Source organism: Melospiza melodia, chromosome 2, assembly GCF_035770615.1.
Source record: "Melospiza melodia melodia isolate bMelMel2 chromosome 2, bMelMel2.pri, whole genome shotgun sequence".
NCBI classification, from domain to species: Eukaryota; Metazoa; Chordata; class Aves; order Passeriformes; family Passerellidae; genus Melospiza; species Melospiza melodia.
In genome coordinates, this window is record NC_086195.1 from 122,536,637 (window position 1) to 122,545,918 (window position 9,282).

The 9,282-nt window shown below is 38.9% G+C and overlaps 1 protein-coding gene across 1 annotated transcript in view; it reads left to right on the forward strand.

The window, feature by feature from the left end:
* The window catches only part of LOC134414766 (sodium/hydrogen exchanger 2-like), a 33,846-nt gene extending 25,296 nt beyond the window's left edge, over positions 1-8,550 (forward strand). Inside the window, exons 8-12 of the mRNA XM_063149828.1 lie at positions 216-377; positions 945-1,041; positions 1,934-2,065; positions 3,975-4,065; positions 6,082-8,550. Coding sequence (XP_063005898.1) covers positions 216-377; positions 945-1,041; positions 1,934-2,065; positions 3,975-4,065; positions 6,082-6,452 — 853 coding nt within the window. The 3' untranslated portion in view covers positions 6,453-8,550. The remainder of the gene's footprint in view (positions 1-215; positions 378-944; positions 1,042-1,933; positions 2,066-3,974; positions 4,066-6,081) is intronic.
* The last annotated feature ends 732 nt before the right edge of the window (positions 8,551-9,282 follow it).

A 9,282-nucleotide genomic window follows, 5' to 3' on the forward strand; every position in this document is an offset into this window, starting at 1 on the left:
TAACATATTAACCTATCTAACCTATTAAGGGTATCTATCTGAAGGAAAGTTGAAATTGACCCTTTCTTAAGTTACTCAGCATTAAGTTGTTAACATGAACAGACACATTCCCAGACAATAAAATCCTTTAAAATTTCATTAACTGCAATATATTGGCTTTCCTTAACTATGCACAGTAAGAATTAACTGGTTGGGCGGGTTTGCCTCATGTACAGGTTTAAAAAGTTTGACAATAAGTACCTGCGAAGACTTCTAATCCGTGAGAACCAGCCCAAATCCAGCATTGTTTCCTTGTACAAGAAGCTGGAGATCAAGCATGCCATAGAGATGGCAGAGAGTGGGATGATAAGCAAGGTGCCATCATCGGTGTCTCTCAGGTAAGCAAGCCATGCCAGCACGGCCAAGCAGCTCAGCTGGGTCACATAATTTATCTCACACCCGGGCTGCAGGCAGGATAAGCACTTTGGCTTAGGGTACTTTGTGCCCTAATGTCACCAGAACAGCGAGGGGGTGTGAAATGAGAGCCTTTTGCCTGTACCTTCAGGTGAAGGGCTGTGTTCTGTGGGGTGATACTGGGACAGCTGCTCACTGGCACATCCATCTGCCCTGTACAGAGAGGTGGGCTTGGACACGTGCCTGCCTGCCTGCCTGCCTGCTGAGAACAGCTACAAGGGAAGCCTGAGGGGCATTTTCAATAGTACCTAAATACAGTGGACAAATTACTGTAACTTTTATCACATTTTACATCTTACCATAGATTCAAATTAAATCAGGATTTCCTTTCTACATGTTAGGTTTTCACCTATTGCTCGGTTGTTTTGAAATGTTGTATCCACCTCTAACAAAGGAAATAATTCAAATATCACTCCTGACCATAAAAATAAAAACATTCTCTCTCTCTCTCCCTCTCCCCTATTTTCCTTTTTTTTTTAATTCTGCCACAGTGACTATCATGAAGCAAAGATAAAGCCCCTTTCTCCCACTGAAATGGAAAACATGCGGGAAATATTAACAAAGAATCTCTACCAAATACGACACCGAGTAAGGATGAACTTTTGCCTACAAAAATATCCCACTGCTCTTGTAATATACTGATTATCTTCTTAACACATCTTTGAGCTGGTGCATCTGCTCTATCATATAATAACAAATAATGCTCTTATTTAACTCTGTTGCCTTGAATCCATATCCTGTCATATGTACAGTAGCATATTCACATTCCTCTGTGTAAATACTTACTTGATCTTGTACTATTTATAAGGCTTAATGTTTTTGTCTTATTACCTCTGAGGCAACCACAGTATTAAAGTAGGATCATAGGTGCAAATTCAACCCAACATTGTCTACTTGTATCAGTATATTGGTCACTTCATGATATGGGATTAGATTTCCTATTTGCCTCCAGTTGTAAAATTGTTTGTATTAAGAGCAGAGATGATGAACTGGAAAAATAGTGAAATAAAAGCAAAAGGACATTTCATATTTGTCCTCCTGTGGCTAAGTAGTTTGAATGCCTGAGCCCTTGGAAAACATTCAAAAATTGAGCAAGCTTCAGCTTGCTGGAGGTAAAAATGACTTCCCTCTAGGGGACTCATCACTTTCAAATATGTGTCCTCTGCTGACATACTGACCAAGCTACTCCAGTGTGGGGGTAAACATGGTATTAAGCCAGCTTCTTCCATTTTGTCTTTCATTATAAAGATCAGCAGGTTAAAAAAATGAACCAAAACCAACAAAAAACCCAGGTGTATGTGAAGCAGATTAATAAAAATATTCTCTGCATAATTATTGTTCTTAATCATCTGCAATACAGTCCTATTCACTAGGATTTATGATGCTTATTAAAGCAAAAAACCTGTTTTTTCCTGTTCATGTAGTCTACCACATTTGACATCAAGCTTTCCAGGCTGTGATCACTGCTTTTCCATTTCAGACAATGTCCTACAACCGACATAGCCTGGCTGCAGATGCAAGTGAGAAGCAGGCCAAAGAAATTCTGATCCGCCGCCGGCACAGCCTTCGGGAGAGCCTGAGGAAAACCAACAGCCTCTCAAGGGAGAGACCGGTACTTGCAGTTTCTGGTGGTTTTTGGGTTTTTTTTGGTCTGTTTGAGGTTTTTTTAATTTTTATCGAAAGCTGCTCTTTGTAGCTAACTGTCATGCAGAAAAAGCAATCATCTGACATGCAGGGAAAAATCCTGAATTTGGAAGACAACTGCACATGTAGTATCACACACCTTGAGTTGCACTTAATTTGCATTGAGCCCCTTAATTTTCATTGACACCTTCAGCAAGGCTTCAGGCTTGTAGAATGTGATATAGGAGTGGGATCTGCTGCCATAATTTTACCTCAGAGGAGCTGGACAGGTTCTGTACACGATGTAGGCATGATCAGTATTCTCTCTTAGTATTTTGATGAAGTGTGGATGATTAAAGGTTAAAAATGACTTTGAGATAGAAAAGCTACTTACAATAAGCTCCAAAATATAGGAGAGGACTTTTGATCACATCAGTCAGAGCAAGCTCTTAATTTGAAAAATATTGTATGCTCTTTAGTATTCATAAAATGTAGTCAGGCCTTCAGATTTTGACACTGGTTAGGAAAACTGCTTCCACTTAAAAGGATTGCTGTGGCATGATAATATTTGGCTCTCTGAGGCAATCCTGCAGTTGTAAACTTCCAACCATATTAGAATGGAGTGCACTAATTATGATCCTTTGGCTCATATCAGATACCAAGGAAATTAGCCATCCTGTGAATATGTATTTTCATGTTACAGGAGTATTTAGTGACTGTTGTCTTCATTGATACAGTTGTCCTTCAGCAGTTGAGGCTGGAATAATTTCTCCAAAAGGATGATAATGTCTCATAGGTGATCATTTCCAGAGCTACTGTGGTGTTAGTTATGACAAGAAGACTGCTCCTGAATGATTTTTTTTCTCCTCAACCGCAGTTACATATATCTTTTTCATACAATTAAATTATTTACTGTGTGAGTAGTATAGTGAGGAGACTCAGCAGGACTTTTGGGGCAGGGAAAGAAAAAAGGATGTGTGATAACTTTTTAAAACACACCATCTATAATTTTAAGAATAATTATCCGTGGATAAATCCTCCACAGAGGGAAGAGGAGAAAGAGGAAAAGAATAAAAATCAAAAGAGGAAAAATCTCAAAAGGAAAATAAATTTCCTTCAGGTTCCCTTTGGGTCTGCCACAAGTAATGGTATTAGCATAGGAGAGCTGGCTGTCTGTAAAGATTTTAAAAATCTTTGTAGCAAATGTAAGAAAGGATGTCCTTGAGAAACTTTTGAAATTAAAAAAAAAAAAGCAGCTTGTCCTGGAAAGTACCTCTCATGTTCTAGAAGTATGAAGTGTGGTCTGTTCCCAGAACCTTTAAATCTTAGTCTGGGGAAAACAAGGATTTTATGCCCTGGACTGGTAAATGATCATGCTGGTGCCTAACTTCCTCATCAAGTTCAGTGTGACTAGTCAACTATATAAAGTCATTTATATGTATAAAGTGCTTGCAGGATCAGAATGCAGATTAGTTCTTGAGCCCAAGCTACAGTCTCACCCATATTTTTGCAGCTGGCTAATAAAAAGTTTTAAACAGGTTTTAAGCTGCATGAAGTGCCATGCTAATGGCATTTGCCTTCCATAGGAAAGCCTGTGCAGGCAAGGTTGAGGTTAGAGACCATACATTTATTAACTCTGATCTCAGAGGGCATTGCACTAGGTTTTCATTTGATTAAACTGCTTGAGTTTATTCAGTCTTTACCTTAGTTAGCACAGCCTTCAGCCAGCAATCAGCACTGAGTGTGTAGTAAAGGATAACATATTAGCTAATTCAAAACTACTCTCCAGCCCTTTAGCTACAGAAACCTGTTCAAGCCTCAGTTGTGTATCTTAACATGCATTATGCAGGTACACTAGGCTGCAGTGACTTAAAATGTTCGGTTTTCTTTGCATGCAGGCTGCAGCAAATACAAAAAGATTCCTTTCACTTCCTAAAAACACTAAACTCCCAGAGAAACTACGAGTGAGAAACAAAGCATCTTCCAGAGGTAAAGAAATTTTTCTTCTTTTCTCTCTGTGCTGCAGTCATTTTGCTTACATAGAAGAAAGGTTTTTCCAGGGATGATACAGAGAAATAAGCAAACTAGAGCATTTAAAGCAGTGTGTCCTAAAGCAGAAATGTGAGTGTAGAGAAATGCCCTGGACAGGAGGGTTTTGTAGGGCATTCTCATCCCCTATCCCATACTGGCATAGTCCTCCCAGCACATCTCCTGTCAGCAAGCAGCTGCCTGCTGCACTTCTGCACCAGGAACACTGCCATGGCTCATTCTTCTCATCTTTATTCCATAATCCAGATATCCCTCCTGGATTATGAGCCTATTCGGTTCTTTTCTCTCTGGGGTCAGGGTAGAGGACACTGCTCTGAGAAGCAAACCAGAGATGGCAATGAGGACATTAGATCTAATTTATTGTTCTCATGAAGAACCTGAAATGCTGTGGTTTACAAGGTTTACAACCAAATTGTTCACTTTTTTCCTCTGCCTAAACTCACAAATGTTTTATATTGTAGTTTTTGAGTTCTAACAAAAAAAAAAAAAAAAAAAAAAAAAAAAGAAATCTGTTGGAGCACAATATTTGATGTGAAAACTTTGCCCAATTCTATATGTTACTTTTAATACTGGTTTTATTACCATGCTTATATCATACTTGGGAACATTTTCTTTCATGGCAAGCTGTCATAAGGATCCTTTGCTGGGAAGAAGAAACCTGTGCAGAGTTTCTGAAATTTCCTGATCTCCACCCCAATTAGTTTTCCACTATTCCCAATTAATTTAACAATAGACTGTGCTTTTGTCTGTTAATAATGATATCATTGCTCCCCTGAGTGTAGGATGCCTTTTATTCTGTAGTTAGTCTGCAGAGGTCACCTACTGTCACCTAGAATTAAAGAGAAAATATGCCTCCAGATTATTCAATTGTCAAAAAATATATTATTTGACATACTTAGAAGGGAAAAAGCCTGAAAACACAGTCTGATGAAGACCTGCCTTGATATATAATTATCTGGGTGAATGGGCAATTACATGGTGATATATTTTGTTGACCCCTTCCTCGCCTTTTTAAAAGAAATAACATGAAGGCTAGTAATCTAATTTGTTCATATGACAGTTGCACAGTTGTTTACTTTGATGTATTTAAAACATCATATCTGATTTAAGTCTAAGAACAAATCTGAGGCAGTCATAAACTATTGTTAAAATTATTATCAAATATCTCAAGTGTGTAAGTTTTGATGAAGATGTTAATTCTTTTTAAAGAAGTCTTCTGGGGTAAAATATATGTACATGTGCACATCCAGACTATCTCCAGCTTGGTTTACCTGGCAATGATCATTTAAGGGCATTCCCTAAGCAATGATGCCATCTTTCTCTAGAGCATATTCTACCCTGCTCTGAGTGGGAGGAAGAGTCTGCAGCACTTGCAATGTGTAAGATTTGCCCTGTTGATTCTGTTTCATGTCTTACATTCAGCCTTATTAAGGATGGGATATTTCCACCCATCTGTACATTGACCTTGAGAGTAAGAGTATTGATGCTCCTTTTCCAAAATCAAGTTTCTAGAGCCCCTGTACATGTTGTGCTCCAGAAATGCCGCTCAGTTTAGATTTCATGAGATATGGGGCTGAGAAATCTAATTTTGGTATCCTGCTTGGATGTAAGCAGGGGCTAGACCTTAAGCTCAGAGAGATGCAGTTTTTTTCTGTCCAGAGAACTGGAAATTTTCCAGAACTTCAATCAAGGGACCACTTGACAATCAAGGAGCAGCTGAGTGAGGCCTTTCTAAAAATCACACTTTTGAGGGTAGGGATGTTTTAAAGTCAAATATATCCCCTGTTTTGGCAGAGTTAAGAGGCTGTTACTGGGTATAATCAGAAAGCACTGAATACAGAAAAAGATGGGAAAACTTTATTCAATGACTGCAAGGGCCCTGTGTGCTGTTACTCAAATATTCCTGAAACAGTTATATTCTACACCTAAAACTATACTTTTGTTTTCAATTAACAGTGGGTGACAGCAGTGACTCTGAGCTGGATGCTGCTACCACAGTGCTCAATCTAAGGCCCAGAGCAGGCAAAATCTTGAGAGACCAGAGACTGAGACAGCAGAGGCCACTACCTGAGTTTAGGGTGGAGTGGAAGAACGAAGTTGACGGGAGCCAGGCCGGACGGGGAGAGCAGCAGGACCCGAGCACCTTGCCTCAGCCATCCATTGGGTTCAGGCAGCCTCTGCTGACCAGACCAAGATTTGGCACTTTGAGCAGGGAAGATTTGACTGCAGACCACGGGTCAGCCAGGCCTATGCCACCACCACGGTTAGTTAGGCAGGCGTCGCAAGGGGACAGGCCGAGAAATAAGCCTGAGAACCAGCTGTACTGAACAGAGCCAAAGGAGAACTATTGATAATAAACCATGGACATACTGAATTAGGATTCTCAATGATCTGATCAGACTGTGGGATCCATTACAATAACAAACAAGCCTCCATCTGGGTCTAACCACTTCCATTTGAGTTAAGTCAACTCCATTAACTAAGTGAAAGGAATACTGCAGCGATTGCAACGTTAAAGATACTAAAAAAGATATCTCTTTTACAAATAACTTATAGCAATGCTTTAATTTAATTACATTATTTCCACTGTTAAAATAGAATGGAAGTGTGCCTTATCACATCATCTCTCATGGAACCAAGTCATGATGGTTCAATACCCAGTTTTCCATTGAAGTCATTGTTGAAAGTCCAGTGATGAATAGATTCTTAAAAATACCCCCAAATTTGTGTATCATTTCAGATTTTATTTATAATCAATAATACTTGTTTTAACCAGAGCGTCAACATGAATACCACTGAAAATTGCACAATGCACCTATCCTATAGACTTCTAAAGAAGAATAAATATATTCCTGAAGCCTAGTTTGCTTGAAGATCTCTGATGCAGAAAAAGAGGAAGAAGAGAAGAAACAAGCTGTAGGGGAATTGCAAATAAGGCTTATAAAAAGGACTTGCAACAAAGACCTGAATAGCTTGAATTTTTACTTTCTGAATTTTTGGCAATATGTTACCTTTGAAAGGTACTAAGGATCACCAAAGAAAAACTGAATTACCTTGGCTTTCACTTATGTCAGCAAGAACTGAGAGCGCTTAGCAGGACACCAGAAGGCCTGAAAACAGAAAACTTCAAGTGGATAAATAATGTTTTGAATCAAAATTGCTTTTTTGCACCTTAGTTACTTGGTTGCAATGTAATGCAAACACAGCAGTAGAATAGTTGCAGAGCACTGCAGGTAGACAAAGCAAGCAGTCTCCTGTTTGAGTCAGGGACCACTGAGACTCAAGAAAGCTCATGCTTGTGACCCTGGTTAATTTGTTTTACTTTTTGTTTCCTCATCTGTAAGAGGGGAAAGGTAATCTTTTCTTTGTCTGAGCTATGCACTCCAAGGAACAAAAATGTTCCATCTAATTTGTTTTTACAGAAAAGTAGCACAGTGGGGCCCTGGAATCAGCTGAAGTCACTGTGCACCTTAATAACATGGACTTCTTGATCCTAGAATCAATGGCTGCCATTTGAGGGCGTGTGGGAAGCATTAAAATAAATGATACTTAACTGTAGCTCTCAGGAATTTGCACTTTCTGTCCTGTTTAATCTAAGTACTGAGCTTGCTTTAGCACAGATACACATTTCAGTACAATGCAGAAATAATTTTCTTTCTACTGGTTACAAAATGGATAATTTTCATTGAAGAATGTACACTGTGAAATCATAACTTTTCTCTTTCATTAGCACATTTCTAAATCTGTGGGCAATAAGATTAATTTTTTTATTTAAGCTTGTTTTGAAAGAACTATTAAAAATCAGAGTTTCCTTTTAAAACCACAAAGTAGATTTCTTTCAAATGTTCATGAGTGGGGGTTGATAAGTGGGGATGTAAGACTTTCCTTCTTCTAACAGCATTTCCAAAATACTTATTTCATGTATATATTTGAAATATCAAACCTTCCCAAACTCTTTCCTTAGGCCCTTTAGTCTTTTTCCTCTGTTCAAGCTATGGAAAATTCTGCTGTGTGGCAAAAGCAAAGTCTAAGCTTCAGAGGAATGGCTCTGTGAACCCTATAATCCTCAGTCAAATGTTCATGGGTATTCTCAACAAATGATTATTGTGGAAATCAATACTTAGCTGTCCTCTAATGATCATCTCCTGTTTGGAAATAAACTTGGGTTTAAGCAAAGCCAGCAAGTTTTGAAAACAAATTTAAATTTGTCTTTCAACAGGAAAGTACTTTCATCTGTGAAACTGTCAGGGAATGCTATGTCACTGCATTATTTGGATCATGTTTGAATAAGAAAAAAGCCTCAAGTTTTGATTTCAGTTTTGAGACAACATGCTCCTTACAGATCAGATTGTTTAAATTAGCTGTTTTATATCAGGCTGATACGAAATCTGACCAAATCAATAAATGTGAAATGTTGCACATCAACATTTAGTTTACTGTCTGTGGAATATTCTTGTTTGTGTGCTGGTAATGACCAAGCACTTGGCTTCTGTCTGGGGAGAGCTGCCTTTCATTTTCTTTTTTTTTTCAAACAGTTGTTATTTTTTATGGCACAATTTTAAATAATGAATGCAGGTTTCAGGAGCCTTGCTGCTATGCTGGTTGCCCATTAATGCAGGGCACACTCACATTATTTGTGCTTAAAGTGGTGCCCATAGTACAAGCACATCAATTTGAAGGTCATTTTTATGAAATACAGTCTTAAGCTCTTGGTACTTCAAAACCTGATAGCATGTTTTTACCTTTCCAAAGCACTTGAAATCCACAGAATACAAGCATCAAGGCACAACTCCAGCATGGTCACACTGTGAAACAGAATTGCAAATCTTCTGGGACTCCGTGTCCTTGTGAGCAACCCTCCGCCTTCCACACTTCTGCTCTTCCCACCCTTTTTAGGCTCTTTCCCACTACTGCTGAATGCACCCTTGCCATGTCTGGGAACTGATTGCTGGGTACTCTCCTTTCCAGCAGCAGTGACAGCAGCAGGTGGCACAGGCATTGTTCCAGTCAGCCCTTATCATTCAACTCTCACTCTGGTTCGGTCAGAGGTTTGTCTTTGCCTTTTTTTTTTTTTTTTTTTTCCTTTCCTGCAAAGGAAAAACACGTGAGCACTTTTTTTGAGGCTGCAGAGCAGACATCCTTCATGTTGCATCCGTT